At 32.1% G+C, this 25092-nt stretch overlaps 4 protein-coding genes and 1 long non-coding RNA gene across 8 annotated transcripts; 2 read left to right on the forward strand and 3 right to left on the reverse strand.

The window, feature by feature from the left end:
* The first annotated feature begins 758 nt into the window (after positions 1–758).
* Positions 759–2520, forward strand: LOC105109953 (ARM repeat superfamily protein). The gene is made up of 2 exons (XM_011004825.1): positions 759–1193; positions 1550–2520. Exons 1-2 carry the CDS (start codon positions 979–981, stop codon positions 2340–2342), a joined length of 1008 nt encoding a protein of 335 aa, XP_011003127.1. The 5' UTR covers positions 759–978; the 3' UTR covers positions 2343–2520.
* Positions 2521–2586: 66 nt separating this feature from the next.
* On the reverse strand, positions 2587–4990 carry LOC105109954 (bidirectional sugar transporter SWEET6b-like). Its single transcript, XM_011004826.1, has 6 exons — positions 4926–4990; positions 4256–4292; positions 3606–3825; positions 3356–3517; positions 3069–3188; positions 2587–2963 (listed from the first exon to the last, which is right to left on the reverse strand). Exons 1-6 carry the CDS (start codon positions 4966–4968, stop codon positions 2817–2819), a joined length of 729 nt encoding a protein of 242 aa, XP_011003128.1. The 5' UTR covers positions 4969–4990; the 3' UTR covers positions 2587–2816.
* Positions 4991–11654: 6664 nt separating this feature from the next.
* On the reverse strand, positions 11655–16827 carry LOC105109955 (altered inheritance of mitochondria protein 32-like). 2 transcript variants are annotated; one of them, XM_011004827.1, is made up of 6 exons: positions 16395–16827; positions 16245–16330; positions 15192–15497; positions 15032–15115; positions 11880–12365; positions 11655–11833 (listed from the first exon to the last, which is right to left on the reverse strand). In XM_011004827.1, the coding sequence occupies exons 1-5, from the start codon at positions 16770–16772 to the stop codon at positions 12005–12007; spliced, it is 1215 nt and encodes a 404-aa protein (XP_011003129.1). In that variant the 5' UTR covers positions 16773–16827; the 3' UTR covers positions 11655–11833; positions 11880–12004. The 2 variants fall into 2 exon arrangements, with proteins under 2 accessions (XP_011003129.1, XP_011003130.1); XM_011004828.1 differs by having other exon boundaries at positions 11655–11839.
* Positions 16828–19738: 2911 nt separating this feature from the next.
* On the reverse strand, positions 19739–24030 carry LOC105109957 (protein kinase PVPK-1). 3 transcript variants are annotated; one of them, XM_011004830.1, is made up of 3 exons: positions 23538–24030; positions 21689–22893; positions 19739–20866 (listed from the first exon to the last, which is right to left on the reverse strand). In XM_011004830.1, the coding sequence occupies exons 2-3, from the start codon at positions 22855–22857 to the stop codon at positions 19993–19995; spliced, it is 2043 nt and encodes a 680-aa protein (XP_011003132.1). In that variant the 5' UTR covers positions 22858–22893; positions 23538–24030; the 3' UTR covers positions 19739–19992. The 3 variants fall into 3 exon arrangements, with proteins under 3 accessions (XP_011003132.1, XP_011003131.1, XP_011003133.1); XM_011004829.1 differs by having other exon boundaries at positions 21689–22882; positions 23538–24029; XM_011004831.1 differs by lacking the exon at positions 23538–24030 and adding an exon at positions 23335–23522 and having other exon boundaries at positions 21689–22882.
* Positions 22873–23082, forward strand: LOC105109956 (uncharacterized). Its single transcript, XR_839369.1, has 2 exons — positions 22873–22913; positions 23001–23082. It is a non-coding gene; the product is annotated as an uncharacterized LOC105109956 (long non-coding RNA).
* Positions 24031–25092: the final 1062 nt, after the last annotated feature.

The following is a 25092-nucleotide window of genomic DNA, read 5'->3' on the forward strand; positions in this document are numbered from 1 at the left end:
CTGCATTTAGAAATTTAAGAGCATCAACGTTCTTGGTCTGGTAGTGATCAAAGCATATGGAAAGGCAATGTCGGGGGGCATTTTGAGAAGTATTTTCCGTAAAGACAATGCCGCCATATAGCTCCTCAAGAAAAGCAGACAAATTCCTTAAAAAATTATTGTCTCGTGACTGTGATTACTTTCAGTTCCAGTCCTAAATATTCCTACCTTGCTCTCTGCCACTTCCCGTAATTTGGAGAGAAAGAATTCTACAATATCCCATTAGTCATCTTTGGATCACGAGAAACACTCCAAAGTCATGATGTTCATGACGAGAGGCTGCCTGCTTTCATCCAAGTCATCAGGGCTCCTTTCATGACAGAATCCCTCTCAACTTTCCAACTTGAGCTGTATGAAATTAAGCTCTCTTGCTTTTTTGTTGTTACCGTTGTTCATTAATTTCTTCTTAAGGTAGAGCAGGTCCCACGATCACTGAAGAGACATCACACATGTCCGTATGTACATGTTTGTAAGTTCGTAACGTAGTGGTCAATTTACTAATACTTTAATCATTATGCCAATAAAGATAATAATATCATGTCCAATAATAATAAAAAGAATCCTGGGAAAAGAATATAGAGACCCAAAATCAATCTAAACAAGACCCAATAGGATCCGTACACATGATATTTGGGAATAATTCTCCAAGAAATGGAGATGGAAAAACATAAAAACCGCAGGAAAAAGGCACTTGCTTCTGTAAAAGGAAAGCAGACTCTTAGGAATTGTTGTTGTATTTCCCAATTAGAGATTCGAGAAAAAAGCTGAATAAAGAGCGAGAAGTTGCTTCAACATGAAACAACGGATACCCACAAAAGACTAACATCACATTCTCAAGCAACCACCAATATATACCAATATCAATATTAACTTCACTACGCAACAATATAATACTAGCTAGCACCTTAATTATTGTTACACGAGAGAAACAGAGATACCATGGAGGGATTTGTAGCTCAAAATCTTTGCAATGGGAACAGAGAAGTGAGGATTCAGGCTGCCACTCAACTTGGAAAACTTAATGCTAAGCAAAGGCATAAGCTGGCTGAACGAGGAGTCATTGCTCCTTTGATTTCAATGCTTCAGTCTCAAGATTATGAAGCCATTGAAGCTGCCCTCTTTGCTTTGCTCAGCCTTGCCTTTGGCAATGAAAGGTTAGTCTATCGTTCCCTTTCAATCCGTTACAGGTTTATTTATCCAATGTATATTGAGTGTGGTGCACAAACAAAAGAGATAAATCGCATATGACCTTTATCTGCGTACCAAATAGAATGTCGCCTGCTTGCTATAAAAAGCACAACGCTTTTGTAGGCAAATTCTCTTTATTTGCTTGTAGGGAACAACAGTGTGAGTATGTGCTCTTTGTTGATTGCATTTTTGCCCAACCAGAATGACGAAACTGCACTAGTAGCAGAAAATTAGACACGGTAGTCTTCTTGATGGGAACAACAAAATTAGCGGAATCAGGAGAAAAGATTTTGATAGATGATTAAACTTGATAATTTTCCAGAAACAAGATCCGAATCGTGAAATTGGGGTTGATACCAGCGCTGCTAGAGCTCCTCCAAAGTCAAAACGAGTCACTGACGGAACTCATAATAGCAGCTTTCCTAGTAATCTCTTCTTGTGGGGCGAACAAGCTCGCAATCGCTGCTTCTGGGGCTATCTCTGTTCTTGTTAAGATCCTCGGAGGAGAATATGATGACACAGACGGCATTAGCATGCGGGCCAAACTTGACGCTGTAGCAACTCTTCACAATCTCTCAAGTTGCCATCAGATTATTCCATCAATAGTTTCCTCTGGTATAGTTTTTACCTTGCTTCAACTTATTCACAGCTACGAAAAGTCCTCGGAGTTGGTTGACAAGGCAATGGCACTTCTTGAAGATATCACTGCTTCGTCAGAGAATGCACTGGCTCAAACTTCTGGTGCAGGAGATGCAATTCGGGCATTCGTAGAAACAATTGAAGAGGGTACTCCCCAATGCAAAGAGCATGCAGTGGGAATTCTCCTCCTCATCTGCCAGAGCTGCAGAGATAAGTACAGAGGGCTGATTTTAAGGGAAGGGGTGATTCCAGGGCTGCTTCAGTTGAGTGTGGATGGAACATGGAGGGCTAAGGAGAAAGCTAAACAGCTATTGCTGCTTTTGAGGGACTGTACAAGTTATCGGTCAAGAGCTAAACAATCAAAGCATGAGCTTGTAGAGCAGATTATGCAAGAAATTGATGCAGAGGGAGAGAAAGTAATGGGAACAAAAGCACTTAGGCTAGTAGAAGATATGATTGCAAAGCTCAGTACATGATATGTAATTGATGTTTTATACATTGTTAGAGTTTTGATTTAGGTGTGCCTAGTTGTAGGGAGATTGGGAATTCTGTGTATATATTTGGGGCATCGACTGGCTCATGAACCAAGCGCTTTACTATTACTTTCTATGTGGCAAAATATTTTATTGCTGCCTTCTTCCAATATTTGAACTTGCTGTTGATTGCCTTACTTAATGTTGGGAGTGAAGAAATTAGGTAAGGAATTCATGCTTGTGGATCTTAAAAACCCAAAACTTGACATTTTAACCGAGTGAAATCCACAATGAGCTTGAAAATATCCCAAGAACTCAACTACAGCATTTCACCCAAACCAAAAATGAGAAGTATATATATCCCTGACAATCCAAAGGTGAGCATCGATGCCAAAGAGAGAAGTTGATTAAATAAAAGTTATTGCAGGCAAAAACTGGAACTTCAAGGGCAGGGTCGGTGAGATCAAATTGCATGCCTCATGCTCTGGAGGCTGCATCTGAAGCGGGGAGCTGGATCTCAGATGGCTTCACATCTTGACTACCACGTTTAGGAGTGGATTTGTAGTAGAAGGCGTAAAGGACGAGCTGGAGAAAACCAAAGAAAGCTCCAAGACCATTGCTGACCTGCAAAGACCAAGTTGATGCGTGTAGTTAATTAGGTCAATTCCGTTTATGATTCAGACCAGTCTAGCTATCCATATCAGGAACATTTGCAGATATTGAATTTACCAGCATGAATATATCAAATCTGATGAGAGCATAAGCTGTCCAGACACAGCCATTAAGGAAGTTGGCCAATGAAAGGGACAATGGCATGAATTCCACACTCCTTGTGGTCACAACCTTTTTCTGTGGATATGTATTAAAGCAGAGTGTTAGAGAGGAAGTCAGGCCATGGCATTAAAGCACAGTGTTAGAGAGGAAATCAGGCCATGGCATTAAAGCACAGAGTGTTAGAGAGGAAATCAGGCCATGCATGCCATGGCTGGTGGAATTGGATGTGAAGAGAGACTTACGACTATAGTAAGAGGTGAAGCGTACATCAAAATGTTGAAGATGTCACAGAAAACTCCCACAAAAAGAATTCTTTTCTCATGAGTGTGGAAAGCTAGCAAAGTGATTACAACAATAGCGGCCATAAAGATTACTTCGCCAAAAAGCACAATAAAAACCTTCTTCTGGCAAAAGACAACGAGGAAGAAAGAAAAACGTCACCACCCGTAGGTTGGAAGCTAAGACTTGAAAAGGGAAAAATCTGGAACTTACCCGCCCCTTATTCTGCGTGTCAAAAATGCAAAATATGCTCAAGTAGATCAGCTCCAATACAAGACCAACACTGTTAATGGTCACAACAAGAGTGCTGTCTGGTTTAACTATCGGCAGCCCATAGAGAATCCAAAACAAGCAGTTCAACACCGTCGCAGCATAAGGATAAGGTTGAAACTCTTCCACATCTTTCTTCTTACAAATGCGATAAAATGTTGGACTGCATCCAATGTTTTGTCGAACAGATGTTAGCCCATCGAGCAGATAGAGAAAATCACATGACCACAGTAAGCAAACTAACTCAATCAAAACGCAGCTGACGACTAGTACTGTCTACCATATACATATCACTGCTTGCGTTTGTCGTGATAATAAAACAGCAAAAAAAACAAAAACAATTTCTTTTGTGTGTCTGTGTGGAAGGCGGTATCGATGGTGCTGGGCTCAGAATGGTTTCTGTATATTGCTTTGAAAAATGATTTGCAAATCTCTCAATTTCTGAAACTGAATATTGAACATACTTTGCATACATGCATGCAATATAAATGGACTTGAATGTATGATCGTAATGATATTTACACTAATAGATGAACGCATAAATACATTGAAAATGCATATAATAAATGGATATGGATGGTCTGAGATGTTACACTGGAGATAAAAATAGGCCGAAGGAGATGACATTCCCTGCCAAAAACAAAAAAAAAAAAACAAAACGTTACAAAAAGGAGAACATAAAAAATTGCAATATAAATTCCTAATCTTTCCAAAAAAAAAAAATCATGAATCCGTAAGGTAGTTAAGTACACAGAGTAATTAAGGGCCGTCCCCGTCCCCGTCCCCTTCCCCTTCCCCTTCCCATAGACAAATTTGCCAGATTCTCCATTAACTATTATCTTCATAGAATGAAGGAAAAGAAATATCCATCAAAGGTCAATTAAATGGTGTTAATGATTTTTGTACCTATTTTATATCTTTTTTTCAAAATTAATCTCCAACCTATGCAATGAGTTTTATTTTTTTGTAAGTTAATCTCCACTGGGACGTATAAACAATGCCTGTTAAAGACCTTAAAGTAGATTCATAGGACGTCATAAGGGAAGAAGAAAGGTAAAGACAAGAACATATATATGTAATGTGTGTCAGAAAAACGGTCACAAAAGCTTTTATCCCTAAGAACAAAACATCAAAACTGTATGAGAAGCATGACAAACAGAAGAGAAAACGTAAAACCCTAGCTAGTTTTCGAATCTGAGAAGGTTGTATATTCAGATGGAGTGGCGCGGAAAGGGTACAGAAGGTTGAACAAAGAAAATATACCGATAATCCCAACAACGTTACGAGCAGCTTCAGCAGACACCATCTTAGCAGATCAATAATCTCAGGGAGACTTTATCAGAGATAGAGAAGAGGATGCACACATACATACATATATATAGAGAGAGAAAGAGATCAAAGGCTGGCCTAGTTGATGAGTTCTACGTGTAGTGAATAACTGACAGGATAAGATGCTCTGATGATTTTTGTTTTAGTTCAAAAAATTAAATATCCATTAAGGAAATTGTTAGATTAAATTATACTCTATATATATCCATGGATTTACTAGTGAGATACGTAGAAGTGTATATACACTCCTTCCTTGCCAAGAATATCTCTCTAATAAATCCATTTATATTTCTCACCCTTCACACGTCATTAATTAGTTGTGATTAGAACATAGGAATCAATTTTTTATATATATATATATATATATGCGCGTGCGTATGCATGTCTGTATATATGTATATGTATATGTATATTCCTTCGTTCCCAACAATTTCTCAAATAAATCCGTTCATATTTTTCACCCTTCACGATAAAAGCGTTGTGTGAGAAGATAGGAAAGTTGACGAGTTCTCTGGCACGGAATGGTCATGACTCATGAGTAGACGATTAAAACATACTTCATATGTGTTAAGAGGATTATCATAATTAATTAACCTTTGACGCCAATTAAGAAATTAATTAATAGTTTTACTCTTGGGATTTGTTTAACAATTGAATGCAGTTAGTTGGATATTAAAATCTAATCCAAAATCACCATCCAATGTTTGGGTGATTGATTCCTTATAAAAAGGAGGTATCCTCTCGTTTTCCACATCTAAATGTGAATCATTGACTTCAAATCTAATATATATATATATGTGTGTGTGTACACATAAGAAAAAAAAAACTCAAACCCTTATATTTTATGGTTAGTGCTAAATAACTTTTATTTATTTATTTTCCATACTCAAATTATTTTTTTTAATATGTAAATTTGATAATAACATACTAGGAGTAAAATAAACTTTTTATATTTTATTTTATATTGTTTACCATCAATTAAAATACAAGACATAAAAACTATCACTTTATCTTATACAAACATTACCAAATATAATTTTATCTTTTCTTTCTATTTTGTTTAGTCTTTTTTATTTTTATTGTCTCTATCTTCTTTATTTTAGGATAGTAACTAAACACTATTACCATATTCATTAGATTTCAACATAAACTAAATCCTTTATCAACACATAAAATAACAATAATTTAACATTATTATCCATCTTTTTCTATTTTTCTAACCCAAATTATCGAGTTACAAATTAGTGGCAACATTTAGAATTTATTTAAGAGTTTGGTTATGATTGTTTTTTAAAATGTTCAAAACATACAAAAAAATTAATTTATTTGATTTTTGTTCTTGATTTAGATAGTTTATATATATATAAGATTTTTCTAAAATATGCATGACGAAATTATAGGTTAAGAAATTCTCTAATATTTCTCTTAGAGAAACAACTTGAAAAACTCTCGTGCCAAATTCAGCGGATGAGAAGATTTAGTCGCCGATTCTCCTGGCGTGGACCGAAGAAGAGTCGTGGATATGGTAACTCTTAATTATCCAAGTAACTAAGATTTTAAAGAAGTTATAATAGTGCAAGAGCAAACTATAAAAATGTCATTTACACCATTATTGTTTTTCAATTAAGTCCTTTACTAATAAAATCACAAAATCAAGTGATATAATTTGTAATATTTTACAAAATCAATAACAAATTTAAATTTAAATTGAATGTGTATAAAAATGTAGAATACATTACTTTAAAGCTATTGTGTTTTTTAGTTTCCTTATTTTTAATTCATTTCAATAATAAACAAATAAATATTAATTGATGAACACGTGTGTTTGGATAAGGTATGTGTTGTATAAAATGTCTCCTGAACGCCTAACAAGGAAATAATTGAAAATATTAAAATATCACACACACACACACACAAAATGTAGTAATTCTGAAAGAATTAGTTTGGAAAGAAATAGTAATAGAAGGAGTCAACTAAATCCCAATAGTTTTACTGTGTTTTTGTTAAAAATGGCTTGGTTTTATATATTCTTTGGTATCACAAAATTTTGTATTGAAAAATGAAAAGATGATGTTTGCACTCTATAAAATAAAATGAAAAATAAATGAATTAATAAATTCTTAAAATAATTGTGAACTCTAATTAAAGACTTAAATGAAAAGTTGACCAACTTGACTTATCAAGAAAAAACAAAACATAAATATCGATGCAAATATTTTATCTTTATTGTCTTTTTTGCTTTAAAGGTTTTCTTTTATATATATATTTGAGGTTAATTAGGATCGCTCAGTACATATAACTTTCATTCTTGTAAATGAATCATGCAAGTATAGATAGTCTATCTAAAATTTAATAAGAAAAAAAATTTAAAGGTAAATTGCGATAATCTCTTTAAAGAATTATGAAATTATAGAAACAATCTAAAAGATTAATTACTATTTTTAAAAAGATAAACTAAACAATTTAAAATAATGTGAGAGACAATAATAACCAAAAACTAAGTTGAAACAAATATGATCATATATATATAACAAATGTCATACCCGAGTGTCTGGCTTTGTTAATTTTTTTAAAAAAAAAACTAACACATCATCCTCTCAAGGGTTTTGTTTAAATAGAATAGATGATAATTCCAAACAACGTCATTTATATGAACATTTTTCAATCACTATGTTATATGCTCAAGGGTTTTTTAAATAGAACAGATGACACAATGTTTACTTGTGCAAATGATATGTCATTTGCATGAATATTTTTAGTTATCTCTTGGGACCAAAAGATCAACGTTCAAGTTTATGGAACCAGAAACTCAAATTTTAATTTTTTTTCTCCTATATACATTCACAAAAATATCTTTAAAACTTTAATAAACTCATTTCTAACCCTAAAATGCCCTCTAATGTGGTTAGAAACCAATCTCTAATAAAATTAAAATAACAAAAACAAAAACTTAACAAGTCTAGATCTACTTTTTTCCGGGCAAGTCTTAAAAAGAAAACCATCCTCATTAAACTTGATTCCCTAAGATGAACCAATTGACACCAAAATCGGTCTCTTATGTTTAAAATATAGTTTGCCAAAATATTTCTCTTTCCTCTCTTTTCCGATGACTTTATATCTCATCTCTCATCACCTGATGACTAAAACATGAGAAAATAAAGTTTAGGATTGGAACATAAAATCATAAAAAGAGGACTAAATATATATCAATCAAAACTTCAAAGACCCAATTAAAGATTTCCATGCTTTTTGAATAACAGAAATGAAAAATGGCTATGCTTTTTGTGTTAGTTTTTTATTTTGATTTTGATTTTTTTAGCTATAACCTAAAATTATATTCTATAATATTAATTTTTAATTTTGCATCAGAATATTCTCTAACACTTCGTATATGTGAGATTATGGAAAGAAAAAAAATCCAAAGACATAAAATATATAGTAAAGAGAACATACTCTGACTGCTTAAACAATATACAAAGGATGTTCACTTTTAGTATATTTGCAAATATGACTTGTTATATGAAAGTGGTTATAAGTTATAGCAAAGAAGGTATAGCAACTAATAATGTGATTAAACTCTTTCTAGCCTAAAGGGTCGATTAAAGACTTGGCTTGGATTGAGTTTTAAAAAAAAATTAAGTGGGAGTTGACCCGATTAAACCCATATGACCTAAGAGTCCAACTTATGACTTAGTTAACCTAGCCAAAAACCTGATTTGACTTATATATATATATATATATTTCAAATGACATTGTTTTAACTTTCTTAAAATAAAACATTATTTTTACTAATTTAAGTTAACTCACCTAACTTGAAGCTTGGGTCTTATACTGAGTTTAATAACTTTGTTAAACAGAACAGACAAAAGCTCATTTATGGATGTTGACAAAATGGTTTGATGGTTTTTAAAAGGATTTGATGGTTTCTAGATCTAGGTGGGAATAGGTAGATGAGGATGAGTTATGTGCATAAAAAAGGTGGAGATAAATAGTGGGGAAGGGTGATTGAGTGAGATAAAGATGGACGATAGTAGAGTGGAGATAAATAGTGGGGAAGGGTGATGATAAATTGAGTGAGATAAAGATGGACGATAGTAGACAGGAGTGGTGGTTATAAAGTGAGGTTGATATGAATTTAATAATAAATTAATATTTGTTTCTTGATTTGAAGATAGATATCATTAGAGGGTAAATGTGCATAAGGTGTACATTAATAGCAGGCTATGCAAGCAAGGCAATAGAAAAATGACAGTCATGTTGATATTAACAAAAATATAGAGGTAGTTTATATTCCATATTGGCATAGGCAATGGGCTATCAAAGCCAAACAGAAACATGTTAGTTTTAACAATATAGGTATGGCAGTTACAACATAATATTGGGTGATTACAATGGTTATAAACATGACAATGTATATGAGAACATAGTCAGATCATAGAAATATGGTTGGACAAACATGAGGCTTGACCGGAGATGCTTTTGATGCCATTAAGTTCATGGAGAATTATAGGCAAATTGCCTAATTAATGTTGGAAATAAAGGGAAGGTTTCCTTTGTAACTTTCACATAGCAACTCTATAAATAAGTTGTGATATTATATTATGTATTATGCAAGTTTTGTGCATAGCACATACATAAATTTGTGTATATTTTTTTTATTAAGAGTTAATAAAAAATTGGGAAAGAGTTTTTATAAATATATTTATGCATTTTGTTTCCTTTCTACTTGTAAATGAAAAAATTATGGAAAAGTTGAGTCTATTGAGATTAGGTTATTATATAAGGGATGAGATTTTAAGAGAAAAATATATCTATATGACAAGTGGCATCGAAGTGGTCAACATTTTGGGCAAAATAATGAGGTATTCTTAACAAGTTATTTTAGTAAAGCTTGCAAAGCTTAGTGGCTTGACTTCATATACTAACAATTGTGGAGATAATTTGTGAGAGACTAACACACCTTGTAGACGTAATAGAATCAATTAAAGAGGATGACGATCACTTTATCAATGATAAGTTGAGAAAAACCATTGAGAGCATTAAAAGATTTGAAAGTTTGTACATCAATTTGGTAGTATAATGGAGTTAAAAGTACAATTTAGAGAGGAAGTTATTGTTACCTTCAAGAAAAGAAATGGCAAATACTTCAATTAGGGCAAGTACTTTTAATCTTAAAGTTTCTGGAACAAAATCATTTGATAAACTAACTAGTTTCAATAAGTTAGAGAACTTTTTTACAGGATATAAAACAATTTTTTAGCATGGTCAAGACCGGTTTAAATGAGCAAGTAAACATCTCAATAATGTATTTTATGAGTGATACAAAGTTATGGTGATGAACAAGACTAATGAAGATTTGAGTGTTGGATTTGAGTAGGTAAACATATTAGAAATGTATCATAATTTGAAAAAAAATTATTTAAAATTATTTTTTTTATTTTTAGATTATTTTATATACTAATATTAAAAATAAAATATTTAGAATTATTTTTTTATTTTTAAATTATTTTATATACTAATATTAAAAATAAAATTAAAAAATATTATTTTAATATACTTTTCGAATAAAAAATTTAAAAAAAAAACTATAATATTAAACATGCTTCAATAATGCAAGCAACCGGCAAGTTGGCCACGTTGTCCAACATCCTTCCTTCCAACGTATATTGATGCCACAACTATGATTCAAAAAGATTATCAAAATTTAATGATTTCTGAACGTGATGATGAAAGTCCAAACTTCCTTACCTCCCAATGTGAGTTAGAAATATGATGCTGGCATGTAAATTTCATACGGCCAAGTTTTGTGATTAGAGGTGATAGTTTTCCTTTAAAATAAAGTAAGAAAATGAGAAAAGATTCAAATAAAAAATTGACAATTCTAACCATTTTAAAAAAAAATATAATCATTTTTTATAAAATTAAAACCAATAAAAAAACCATACGTGTTTAAAAATATAATTATAATTATTTGTTAAAATATTTTTAATTCAAAAATATATAAAAATAATATTTTTTTAATTTTAAAAAATTATTTTTATATAGCACATCAAAATAATATAAAAATATAAAAAAATTAATATAAATTAAAAAATTAAAAATATTTTTAAAATATAAAAACAAAAAATCATAAACACCTCCATTAATATCACAAGGACCTCTAACATCATTAAGCATTTAAATTGACAAAACATATCCAATAAAAATTGACAAAACATATTCATAGTTAAAATACATTTGATAATAAAATAATTAAAACATATTCATTATTGAAGAGGTAGTTAAAATACATTTGATAATAAAATAATAATTATTTTTTAAATAATTTTTTATGTCAACATACATATTAATAATATTTTTTTATTTTTTAAAAATTATTTTTAACATTAGCACATAAAAAATGATCTAAAACATATAAATTATATTTAATTTTAACAAAAAAAAAATTAATTTTTTTAAAAACACAGATAAATCACATTTCCATACAGCCCTTGATCTGAAAGGATCGCACTTAAGAGTTACCCGGTGCCCAGTACTAGTTTCCTGGAAAAAGCTTCCAGCATCACCCGAGTGAAAGCCGAAGTTGAAAGTTGTGCTTTATGTAGATTAAATCTATCGCAAGCCTCCAAGGAACCAGATCCCCTCGACCCAAAAAAACAATGATAAGAACAAAGCCCCCTTGAAATATTTCCAGCATTCAGCTGACCATTCACTGAATCTTGTAACATTACATAACGTGTAGAGATCAAGAAAATGAAAAAAGGTGGGATCATGCTTCGCTCTTATCCTGCTAAAATTTGTGGATACTTCCCCACCCTGCTAAACAAGAATTATATATATATATATATATATATATATATATATATATATATATATATATATATATATGCCATCAGTCTGCTAAAGAAGTGCGTGGTCTGGAGGATTATTTTGCCAGTGATACTGCTTCTGTTGCCAAGAGGAAGGAAATTCACCCACAAGCATAGAATAGTGCATGGATTACAAGGCATATTTTAGCCTGACCTTTTATAAATGCTATAAGCCACTGCAATAGTCGCTACCGCTCCAACTACAGCAACCGCTGCAAGAACATCACTTTGCTCCAGTGATCCTATCCACCTTGGTAGTTTATCCAGCCCCCCCTTTCCATGCCCTTCAATGTTCTCCTCCAGTTTCTTTTCTTTAATTATCTCCGAACTTCCATCTCTGCAGCATGAAAAGCCATTAGCACCCTGGCAACAGCTAGCCACATTGTCCTTGGCAGCCTCAGCGCTGTTTTCTTCATGCTTATTGCTCTTGGTCTCATCTTTTCCATTTGGAAGCTTCTGTTCCCTAACTTTCTCACCTTCTTCAGTTGATAAACCCATTTGGCCCCTGCATTTCAATTTAAAATTTTATGTTCTATCTTGTATTAATCATGCTCAAGATGTCAGTGAACCAATCAAATTTGGATATAAATAACAAAAAAGAAATATGAAGTTCCAGTGAATTGCATGTGACAAATCAAGATTTCATGCATGAAGACAAGAGGAACTAAATTCACTAGCTCCAAGGAAGTTTAGCCAGCACATTGAGCAGCAGAAAGTTAAGGAAGCAGGTAACCAATCAATGCAATATACACCCTTTCAATGAAAGCCACGTGCAAGGAACCACATTACATTTATCACTTTTAATGCATTAGTATATTTTCACAACATGACAGGGATAAAAAGCTTTAAAATACAGCTTAAAATTATAGGGAATGATTTCCAGACAATTGGTATCCGGAAGGAAAAAAAAAGATAAAAGAAAATGGATTTTGATTTGATTCAGAGAGGTAAGAAGATGCTCTTAAAACCACTTCATCAACCAATGTCTGATAAGAAAGCTAAGGTGTCAACTAATAGTATATTAATGAACAATTAAGGCCAGGAAACAATGGCCAACAATTTAGATTAAGAGCTGCGAGCACTCACATTGTAAAGTAATCATTGACTTTAGATACAAAAGACATCTATTTAAAAAGGTTCATACTATGGAACCCGAATAGTTTTAGTAAATAATGGGGTTAATGACAAGTGTGATCCTTGCACTATATTAGTTTTGATTAATTGGATCCCTCTACTACTAAATCAATGCATTGAGTCCATCCACTAACTATTCCATTTACATTTGGCACTCTCCGTTTGAGATGCTGTTACTAATGAATGGCTGATACATTGGATGGTTGACATATGTCCCGGTTGATTCATTTTGACCTAATCTACATTTTCTAATAATAATAATAATAATAATAATTTTCAAAAACAATTTTACAGTAAAAAGGAAGAGTAATAAAAAAAGATTAAAATTTAATAGCAAATCTCATTCTAAATAGAAAAAACAAAATTGAAACTTTACAAATAAAATAAAAAACGGTTACATGAGAATTAAAACCTGATCACAATTTAAGAACTCGTTGTTTTTTATCGTAAAAAGAAATGGAACAAATCACGTTGAGAAGCTAGTAAAATGAGGAAGAGAAACTAAAAATCTAAAGAACAAATAAGTTGAATGCTTAATAAAAAAACAGATTTATTAGATTAAAATAGTTGAATTTAATACCTGGATTGAATGGAAAAAAGAAAAACATGGAGCAATGCAAACCAAGTTAAATAAACATGTAGGTTATTCATTTTCCTTCCTAATCAAACACAAAAACAAGAAAACATCAACAATCCAAAGATTTACAGGGGACAACCTTTTTCTACAAAATCTTGTTAGCATGCCAAAGAAGGATACAATCATTGAGTTCTACACCTACACCAACAATAACAACAGCAGCAGCTATGTTTTTCAAGCCATAACAAGCACATTGAGTTTGTTCCCTCAACAATGCCATTTTCACCATGATCTCTCCTTCCATATAAAACCAAGTCTCATTTCTTTCCCAGTCTAGTTTCCCATTCCTAGAGTACACATAGCCCTCCTCTCATCTCAATTCTTAACCCAAACCCAAAACCAAAACCAAACATCACCATAAGCCTTTAAAGTCAGTGTTCAAACATTATCTACACCTGTATGTCTCTTAGATTTCTAAGTTCAGCTATACAAAATCTTAAATTAAAACAACAAATTAACAATCAAGTACCTATCAAATGTATAAACATAATAATTCATTTCATGTACTTCACTTTTCCAAAATCAACTCATACACCAGAGATAGAGTTCGCTGAGGTGCAAGGGGGGGTCGAAATCGAATGAGATGAAATCTTCAAGCCCATCAATGGAACAACTAAGGAAATTGATTCAGTAGCTTTTTGAAAAAATATATATTTTCCTTGGTTAATTTTACTATTTCCTATTTTTATTTTCCTATTCAGTATCATTATACTTTTCTAGTTTTTTCTTTATAATGGGTAGTAATAGCTTTTTAACCTTTTAACAAGTGAGGCACAGATAATAAAAATTGAATATTTTAGATGTCTCCCAAAGTTATTGTGTCTCTGGGTCTTTGAGGGATTTGACTTGTAACAAAGTCTGTTATCCTTCACTCCCTTCTATGTCAAAAATGGAAGCCATGGCCAATGTTGAAGGATAATGATTGGTGTGAGGATTAAAGGTAAAAAAATGTTCAGCTTTAGGTTTAGTGGTAGAGAAGTTGAGCAGGGACTTCATCCGTGATGGAGATTCTAATCTCAAATGGGTTTGGTTAACTAACATGGCAGGGAATTTAATGTCAATTACCTTTACTGTTTCTTAATTTTAAAATTGTTTTGAAAACTGGATTTTTATGTTCATGTCAAAATTTCTTTTTTGAAAACAAATGTTGAATAAAAAGGGGGTTTAATAACACTCTGCCATTCCTAGGTAATGGCATCTTAAATGGAGGGCTCCAATAGTAAACGGAAAAGATATTAGAGGGACTTAATGCATCAAATTAGTAGTGCAGGGACTTGCTTAATCAAACTAACATAGTATAGGGGCCACGCATGTAATTAACCCATAAATAATGAACACATTGACAGCACCTAGAAAGAAAATAGAGATCAACAATACAAGTATAATGCCAGAAGACAAACCTCCAAATCCGTTCTATAACTATTCCCTTCTCAATATGCTGATCCAATATTTCAGGCACATCTTCAGGAGTAACATAGCCATACCTGTAAGATTCAAGCATTTTAGATATCCTTCAAACTGCACCATGACAAGTCAAGAAGAAACAAGGCAAAAAATTACCAATGACCCATGGTTTTTCCATCTGAATTCGGACTATAGATTATCAGGTTCCCAGCATATTTATGCCCCCCAACATGAGAACAGGCACTAACAAAAACTTTGTCCTTCAACCCTCGAGACTCAATTCCCTCTTTGAGCTTCTCAATAAGAACTGGTCCACAAACACCACATCTCTTATCACGACTACCATGAGCGCACACAAATACATGCGAACCTGTCAACACCTCCTGCACCCCGGAGGCCCATGGTTTGCCACTCACGAGTACATCATCAACAAAACCATCGACATCAGAGTCCTTCAAATCCCTTTGATATAAGAAATAAAAAATCTTGGAATCAACAAATTTAACATCTAAAGATATAGCAACTTATAATCTTTTCTTATATGATGTTACTTTTCAAGCAACCATCAGAATCACACCAGGCTAAAAACAAAAACAAAATAAGGCAACATCATCTCAAATACCATTGGTTTTTTGCTAAATTGAGAATATTAATAATAACTCACTTAAAGCAATAATTTAAGCAAACCAAAACTAGAGCATAGCTCGGGTAAAACCTAATCAAATTCCCAGAATTCAAAATAAAAAATTAAGCCATCAAATCTTGTTGGTAAGCCAGCATGCACACAAGTGACACAACACAGCTGGAACTCGAGTGTCCAACAAATAGACTAGTCTTTGACATTCACTGGTGATTCATCATTTCAGCTCATTCTCAGACTAAACACTGAAACATCATCGGATTTTCAAGACAAGTTCTTTCCCCACAGCGGATATATCAAGACATACCTTACTTCCTTAATTACCTATCATTTCTTTTGATCATTTAACAAGAAAACTAGTACCAATCATAGCTGTGATGCTCATAAACTATCACATATCACATAAATCTATCATAATCAGAATTAATCCTAAAAAAAAGGTCAACTCCAGAAGAAGCAGACTGCAAAGTCTTCTACAATAATAAACTTTAAAAATCTGTAATAACATATCAATCTCAATCTCCATAAAAATTAAATTCTCAGGAGAAATAAAAAGAAAATTGACTTACTTGTATTTAATCATGTCAGGAAATATCAAAACATCTCCGTTCTCAAACTCGCTTCCTTCTCCTCCTTCGCAGATCGTCACCTTCGTCTATCAATCAAAATTATTAATAAATAATTAAAAAGAAAAATTCTTTAAGAGAAGATGAACTGACCTTGACAGTGATGTCGTTTTTGCGAGTTTTCAAAGCGGTGGAGACGAGTTTCGGTAGATCATCTTCCTCAACATGAGGTAGCCACGCATCAGGGTTCTTGAAGCAAAGGAACACGTGTCTGTCATAAGGACCAACAGTTCCAGCGAGGTTGGACTTGTACATCTCCGATCGAGTGAACCCGTAATTGACGGCGGCGTCCTCGGTCGCCGTTGTGGAAACATTGTCCGTCTTCTCCATCGAAAATTGAAAGACACGTCGTCGTGGTCTCTCGGTTGTTTTTGCAGTCGGAGAGTGAAAAGAGAGAGGTTTTGTTAGTGGAGCGGAAGAGAGATTGAGGGTGAAGGATATGAGAGAGCGGGCAAGGTGCGCAATGCGCATATACGAAGGGAGAGGGGGGTTGGTTTTGTTTTTAATTTTAATTTTAATTTGTTGATGATGTACATTGTATAGCATGATGAGCACGCTCGAAGAGAGATAGAGGAAAGATTCAATGTGGAAAATTGTATGGGGTTCATTGTTACTTGGCTAATGATAATTGGCCAGTTACAAAAGCGTCAGTGCTTACGTGCTCACATCAGCTTATTATAATTATAATTATAATTATAATCATACAATCGAAAGAAAACGGTGAAACAGTGCCTTGAACATTTATTCTTTTCTGTTATTTTTTTTTGTTTTCAATTTTATTTTTTTATAGTATTTTCACACGATTTTAGGTTTAATGTTTGGCTTTGATTCATGAGTTTTATTGTATTTGTTGGGCACAAAAATGTCGTTTTCTATTTTGTAAAATAAAATAAAATAAAATTTTGTTAATAAAAAATTAAAACAATAAAAACTAAATTTAACACAATCACAAACAAAAACAAAAATAAAAATTAATTTTATCATCTATTCACATGCTTTTAAACCTGATGATTAGTTTAAATTGGCCCATTTGCATTGTCTGTAAGTAAATAGTGAGTTATTTAATTAATTTTTAATTTTACAAAATAAAATGTAATTTTATCAATTAAAAATATTAAAATTATAGGGGCCTAATTTAACACTTAAAAAACATAGTTTTATTATTATTATTATTATTATTCATGGTTATGGAAAATTATAATTTAACTTCTAAATTGTTTTCTTCTTTTGTTTTTTGATGCCTGTGTTTTTAGGGTCTTACATTTTAATTCTAAACTTGATTTATTTTATGTTCTAGTTTTTAATATTTAAGAAAAAATAAAAAAAATTATAGAGAAAAATGAGAGAGAAAACATTCAACTGACTATAATATAATTTGACCATCAAAAAATTAAATCTTATTATTATTGAGTTCGTTTTTTAAAAAAAGGTTTGATAGGGATAATATTTCTCTTTAAATATTTTATAAAAATTAAATTGAGACCCATAAATTTTTTTAACATGGTTGGATTTTAGTATTTTAGAGTAATTATTGACCTTTTTAAGGAGTTAAAATGGATTTTTCTAGGTTTTTATTATGTTTTGAAATAAAAAAAATTATTAAATTGAAATGTTGAGGTATCGGGAATCAAAGCTTGGACCCCAACCAACTACAAGACAACACATCATTTGCCCAGCAGTCAGTCAACATATCTACTACTTGATATAAAAAATTAGGTCATCCATAAATTCTTTTTTAAAAAAAAAAAAAACGTGTGAATGCCTTTTTGGCCCCTTGGACTTCTTTCTTAGGATAGGTGTCCCTGATCTTTTTACTTGGATATCCTTTAATATATTTTTTTTTATACAATATCTCTTTAAATTAATTTATTAAAATAATATTTAAACATTTGCCTAATTATTCCATTATTTTTAAGAAAATTATAATGATACTATCAATGTTTTATAAGTAGCTATGTATTAATTTGAACATTAACATTGAATGAGAACAATGAGTGTGTGTGTGGGTAAATTAATTTTGTTATTGTTATTTTTATATATTTTTTTAATTTATTGTTCTCATGTCTTTTTATATAGATGTCTATAAATGATTAATTCATGATTTTAAAAAATGTTAACATAATTTAATTCACGATCATAATAAGTTTTAATTACAAATAAAAAAAGATATTTTCATCAAAATAAATAAATAAATACATGAATAGAAAAATTAGGATTTTGATTACAAATATAAGTTTTTTTCCTTTTTATTGCAAACCATTATAGTTTCTGTAAAAGTTTGTTTTTTTTATTGTTATTATTTTTTATTCAATGAACTATATTACTAATAAAAAAATTATTTTTAAAATTAAAATATTAAATCATTAAAGATATTTTAAACCAAAAAAATACATTCATATCATACAAATAATTTATATCATTATATAATTAAATAAAAATAAATAAAGTTATGAAATTTGATCAATTTGTAATAAGGTCATGAGTGAATATATTAATTTGGGTTCACATGAATTAATCTAAAATATTATTATTTAAATAATTTTTTTACAAATATTATATTATTTAAAAATATAAGATTTTAATTAAATCACAGGTCATCTGAGGAATTTTTCAATGCACTAAAAAGTCATAATCGGATTTGTAAATAATTGTCATGGATTATATATTCATATGAAAGGGAGAAGAATAGTTTGTGTTATACCTAATATTTTCTTATAAATAGGAACATTCATGAGAGTATATAAATAGTATACTTATAAATGAAGTTTATAATAAGTTAAAACAAAAAAACATTAAAAATATGAGAAAAATCTTAAAATACTTAATTTTATATTTTTATATCTTCATTTGTTAAAAAACTATTACAACTTTTTATATAAAAAAACTAGAAAATCTTAATAATATTGAATAGAAAAAATATTATATTTAAATAAAAAAACTAGAAAAGTATCATAATAAATAATAAAAAAATAAAAATAAAAGGAAATAAAATAAGCTAAGGAAAATATATATTTTCCTAAAATAGTTCATGCATCATATCTAAATATGTATTTTGTTTTTTTAATCAAATATATTTATTTGATAATTAATTTTTTGCAACAAGTTTTTTTGTTTAATTCATCTTTATATTGTTTATACCTAAGAATATATATCAAAATTACCATAAAATTCAGTATGTATTTATATGGGCTTATTAGTTATATTTTGAAACACATATATTGTTTTTTTTTTCCTCTTTCAGAAGCATTTGTTTGTTTGTTTGGAAAATTGATTTTTTAAAATAAATTTATTGTTGAATGTATTTATCTTTTTATTACTTATTTCTACCGTGCATAAAAATCATAATACAAATCAACATATATATGGAGTTGATATCTATGAATATATTTCTGGATATAGAACCAACTTCATAGTGACCAAGTTAAAGAAGCATAGGATTGACAGAAGAGAAAGATAAAGCATTTTCATTCCTCATTCAACTGCACTTGCATTTCCTCAAGAGTTATTTAGCGTGCCAGGACTCAATGGGCAGCTACATGTATCATCAAGGGAACACTGGATTTGTATCCCCTTACAATGGAAAAGGGAACAATGGATTTGTATACCCTTACAATGGAAAATGAACCATCGAGGAAAAATACTAGGATGTGGTGATGGAAACTGGTCCGATGAGAGAAACCAATCACAAAACCTAGAAGAAATCTATCTCTAAATAATTACCAGAAGGCTTCACATCAACACCTGGCACATTCACATCTGCGGGGGCTTTTGGAGAATCAGCTCTCATTAGAAATTCCATTATTGCTTGTTTTGGCACCTCCGGAGGATTTGTACAACGAATGAGTGCCCAATTGATGCTCTGAAAGAATGGATGCTGTTTTATTTCAGTGGCTCCCCGTCTATAAGCAAGACGATGCTGCGGCTCCTTCACGAGTAAACCTCTGATCAAGTCCCTAGCTGCAAAGCTCACAGTAGGTGATTCTGGAAATCTTAATGGCTGGCCAACCACATTAAATAGTGTAGCTCGATTTCCTGCTCCCTTGAAAGGAGTTTTACCAAACAAAAGCTCATAGAGAAATATCCCAAATGTCCACCAATCTACAGCACTTCCATGGCCCTCACCTTTAATTATTTCAGGGGCCAAGTACTCATGCGTACCCACAAAAGACATTGAACGAGCATTTGTGGGTTCGGCAATGAGCTCAGGCAGAGGGTTTACTTGATGATTCATCTCATTCTTAGACTTGCTCTTTTTACCTTTCTTGGCCTTGGTTGAGAAGAAGCGTGGTCCAAAACATGCTGGCTGGATGCAATCTGGTTGTATTACACAAGTTGGCTCAATGCAGGCAGGCTGCACACAATACGCTGAATTCTTCGACTCTGAGCTGGAGTTCGATGATTTTACCAGAGTAGGGCAGACAGCACATCTCAGAGAGAGATCAAAATCTGAAAGCATTATATGCCCATCTTCCCTCACCAAAACATTCTCTGGTTTGAGGTCTCTGTAAATGATCCCAAGCATGTGCAAGTATTCCAAAGCAAGGAGCACTTCTGCAACATAAAACCTGCATAAAGTAATGGCATTCAAAGAATGGCATCACAATAATCAACAACAAAGTTTGTCAGCACGAATAGAATTGTAACAAATGGTATCGTAACTCATCACTTATTTGGGTAATGCATCTGCAGAAACTTCACACGCAAAATATCTCATGAAATTTCCTGCAAAATCCTTGTTTTCTTTTTGTTTGAATATTGGTCCAGGACACTTTCAAACCAGTATGAACTACACAATTCAGGATACAAAAACTCAACTTTTTCTGGAAAATATGTGTGTATAACATCCTTACTAAATTTAGTCAATGAAGACACGAGAAAAAAATTAAGCCACATTATACATGAGATCAAAAATACAAAACTTGATGCAGAAGGCAAGAATCAAAAGGAAAAACAAAAAGGAAATAAGAAAATTCATGCTTGATTGAAATCATCACAATGGAGGTCTGGGAAAGCAGATTCCAGATTGCTGCGAAAGATGTCCCCGGGAATCAAAGCATGCAATTACAAACTCATGCGAACAACCAAACGAGTTCATAAAAAATCATTGCTCAATTTCACAGCATGGCAAGCTTACTCGATGCAGGTTTTGTCAAGTCCATGAAAAAGAGCCCTAACTAGAAATTTCACAGGGTTCTCGATGATCCCTCAAAGACACCGAAAACTTACAGTTATAAGCTATATAGATTTAATTTCAGTATTTATAAAGCATGCAGATGGTTAAAGATTACCAACATATAAATACGAAAGCATGAAAAAATAAGACAAAATTCCTAACCTACAGATGGTTAAAGATTACCAACATGAAAAAATAAGACAAAATTCCTAACCTGGCAGCATGCTCTGGAAAGTACTTCCCAGGTTGGCGTTGCCTCAGTGCATGCAAGTCCCCACCAGGGCAGAACTCCATTAACAAGCAAGAGAACTTTTCTGTTTCAAAATGTGAATATAGCGTGGGTAGAAATGGATGATCCAGAGATTGAAGGATCTCTCGTTCAGTCTGAGCCCTTAAAAGCTTTTTCCGTGCAGCTAGAGCTGCTTTATCCATAACTTTCATTGCAAAACAAGTTCTAGTACCACTCAACTCTGATAGATAAACACTGCCTATATCTCCACATCCTAGTCTCTTCAACAATTTAAAGTGATTGAACCCCAATGCTCCCGCATGAGATCTGACAGCTTGAATTGCTTCCCATCTTATATCATTTGCCTTGTGGGGCTTGTATAATGCACTGCTTAAACTACTGGAACTGCTTTCATCACTAATATCACTATCAGTGCTGCCTCTATAGAGGCTCATTTTCCTGCTCTCGTTATCATAGGAGTTGCTTACTTCACCACTTTCAACGGACTTCCCAACAGTGCTTGCTTCTTCACTTACTTCTGTGTTGGTGAAACTTTGTTTGGCCTCTGCATAGAGAGTGGCAGTATAGATGCTGTTTGAAGGACTTGCACAGAAGCTTAAAGCTGATTGAGATACTACGTGATTGTTAAGCTGCCCAGCATCTGCTTCGGATGGGCCTGAGACAATACTTTCAGATTCAAGTGAGCCACTGGAATTAGAGCTCTTTGGATCATCCATGGGATGTTTGATGCAGGAATTGTTCTCCGCCGTTGAAACCTTATTCTCAGGAGAAGATTCTGCTGATTGACTAACAAGTTCAGGGGAGCTTGCAAACTCAGATTTGCCCTTATGAGGACTAAAGAAATATTTTGCCGTACTGAGAAGTTCTTCATGCCGGATACCATCATGCGCTTTTTTGTAGGAATTCTTCGGATAGATTACAGAACCATTTGAATGGTGGACAGTCTTGATGCCATGATTGGATGAACTTGCATAGCATGCACCGGAAGAAGCCCCTTCATGCCTAGACTGTTTCAGAATTGGAGGCCGAGAAGGGCGAGACATGACAGATGTGGAAAGCGGGTGGCTGCCTATTTTAGATGCTGAATTCTGAGTCTGTGATGAAGATTCAATCCCATTGACAAACGACTCCATGGAATATCTCGACAACAGCAATGTTCTGAGATGTAGCTATGAATGGTAAGCAGGCCATTAAACGACAGAATCTTGCAATTAAATTGCTTTTATATCTAAAATATGCTATGCTATGCTATTACAGGTGCTACCAAGACAGAAACATTAAACGACAGAATCTTGGAATTAAATTGCTTTTATATCTAAAATATGCTATGCTATGCTATTACAGGTGCTACCAAGACAGAAACAGCATAGTATTGCAAATTCAAACAAGAAAATAACAAAATTGATTCACACAATCTCCGCAGAAAATTACAATTAAAGAAACTCCAAATATAACGGGAAAAACAAGGTACAATAAAGGTGGCCCGTGAATGAAGATAATTTACCGTTATCCACGGTCAAATGAATGTCAAAATCAACCCTTGTAAGCGGTAAGATATCTAAATCCCATTAAGAAAATAAAAGGGAAAAGAAGAAAGACAAGAACTTTACATTGTTTTCTTCAGTCAAAAACCGTCCTAAGCAATTTGTTCAGGAACCCAGATGGCAAAAACCAAGAAGCCAAATTTTTGACACCAACACAAGCAAATTGGCTGGTTCAAGTAAAGCTAAGTTGTTTCTTTGAAAAGCAAAATAACATAACATGAATTAAGGGACCAAAACAGTCAAGAAGAAGAAAGTGAAAGAGTATACACCTGATTAAAGAAGAGAGAAGGCAATGCAGAGACAGCAATCTTGCATGACTGTTACAACCGAAACACACACACACAAGGACCCCAAAAGGCCAAAAACAGGTCACAGGGAAAGAAAGAAAATTAACTTTGTTATTTGTGTGTGTATGTGAGTGAGTGCCTTTCTGTTTCACTGAAGAATACTTCAGAATTGAGATCCGATCCAAACAAGAAAGAGAGAGAGAGAGAGAGATTACAATGATAAATGATTGCTTCCTTTTTTTTATTTGTTTTTCTTTTTTGTTGTCGAGAGCTGTTTCTGTTATTGTTTTCGTCGTTTAATGGAGGAGTGAAAGAGGGAGGGAATGGATTAAAGGCTTTAAAAAGCCATGAAAACAAAGCCTAAAAGAAAGAAAGTGCTTTGCGTATTCGTTAGAGTCTTTCTTGAAAGAAAGACTCTCTCTTTTATCTACGTACGTTATTGTTCTTGTTTCTGTAAATTGGAGGCCTCCTTCCTCTTGTTGACTGGAAGTGCGGTTTTGATAAAATAAATAAATAAGCGTATTTTACTAAAAAAAAGAATTAAATGTTTTTTTAGTTTTTTTATAACTTTAATATTCTAATATCAAAAATAAAAAAAATCTATAAGAAACTTATTTTAATATATTTAAAAAAAATACCACACACCATTCACACGCTTGGTCTTGCTAATTAAGCTTATTTGATATCACGGTGGATAGTGTTTTTTATAAATATTTTTTATATTGAATATTAAAATAATTAAAAAATATTTTTTTAATATTTTTTTAAATGAATATACTTTTAAAATATACATAAATATAATTAAAAACTCACTCAAATAGGGACACATCACATCACTCATTATGCATGGGGTGTCACTATCACTTATTGCTATTAACTATAATCTACCATGTTGTTTTTCTTTTTTAATGATTAAAATTATTGGTTTTTGTCCTTGGCCTTTATTTTCCTTTTATTTATTTATTTTTATATGTATATTAATTGGCCTTTATTTTCCTTTTATTTATTTTTTATTTATTTATTTTTATATGTATATTAAGCTTAAAAGTATATGGAGAAAGCCATGTTTACTTGTTTTTGTGTCTCTAACTCATAACTCCATGTAATGATCAATAGGCGACATGACAAAGAGTAATTTCATTTTTTTAAGCATATAAGCTTCATTTTACTTTATTTTTGTCTCAATTTAATACAAATATATTTTTTTTATCGTACTAATCAAATACATTTGTTGAATAGCTATTAATTTATCTCCATTATTATGTGACTTTAACTTCTACTTTTTTTTTATTTAATCATGCATTTTACATTATCTTATTAGTATCATAAAACATGATTTTTTTATAGAAAAAGATAGCTCTTAAAAACTACACCAATTAACTTAATTTTTTTTGATAAAGTTAAAATGTTCGACTTACTTGTGACTAAAAAAAACACTTTACTCCCTAAAAAAAAGTTTTCTCAAAATATAATTTCCATCAAGGATAATAATAAAAATAAATATGTATAATAATTTTTTTTTTGCTCATCCCAAGTA

The sequence above is a fragment of the Populus euphratica genome, unplaced genomic scaffold (genome assembly GCF_000495115.2).
Source record: "Populus euphratica unplaced genomic scaffold, PopEup_1.0 scaffold233.1, whole genome shotgun sequence".
NCBI lineage: Eukaryota > Viridiplantae > Streptophyta > Magnoliopsida > Malpighiales > Salicaceae > Populus > Populus euphratica.

Coding starts and splice junctions, on each gene's coding strand:
- LOC105109957 (XM_011004830.1), bottom strand. CDS start 22,857: ATGGAGTCGTTTGTCAATGGGATTGAATCTTCATCACAGACTCAGAAT. Junction 20,867..21,688: donor TTTCCAGAGCATGCTGCCAG/GTTAGGAATTTT, acceptor TACTTTATGCAG/GTTTTATGTTGCAGAAGTGC.
- LOC105109955 (XM_011004827.1), bottom strand. CDS start 16,772: ATGCGCATTGCGCACCTTGCCCGCTCTCTCATATCCTTCACCCTCAAT. Junction 16,331..16,394: donor AAAACGACATCACTGTCAAG/GTCAGTTCATCT, acceptor TTTGATTGATAG/ACGAAGGTGACGATCTGCGA. Junction 15,498..16,244: donor CCTGACATGATTAAATACAA/GTAAGTCAATTT, acceptor CTTATATCAAAG/GGATTTGAAGGACTCTGATG.
- LOC105109953 (XM_011004825.1), top strand. CDS start 979: ATGGAGGGATTTGTAGCTCAAAATCTTTGCAATGGGAACAGAGAAGTG. Junction 1,194..1,549: donor CTTGCCTTTGGCAATGAAAG/GTTAGTCTATCG, acceptor ATAATTTTCCAG/AAACAAGATCCGAATCGTGA.
- LOC105109954 (XM_011004826.1), bottom strand. CDS start 4,968: ATGGTGTCTGCTGAAGCTGCTCGTAACGTTGTTGGGATTATCG. Junction 3,826..4,255: donor GGCCTATTTTTATCTCCAGT/GTAACATCTCAG, acceptor CATTGGATGCAG/TCCAACATTTTATCGCATTT. Junction 3,518..3,605: donor ACACGCAGAATAAGGGGCGG/GTAAGTTCCAGA, acceptor GTCTTTTGCCAG/AAGAAGGTTTTTATTGTGCT.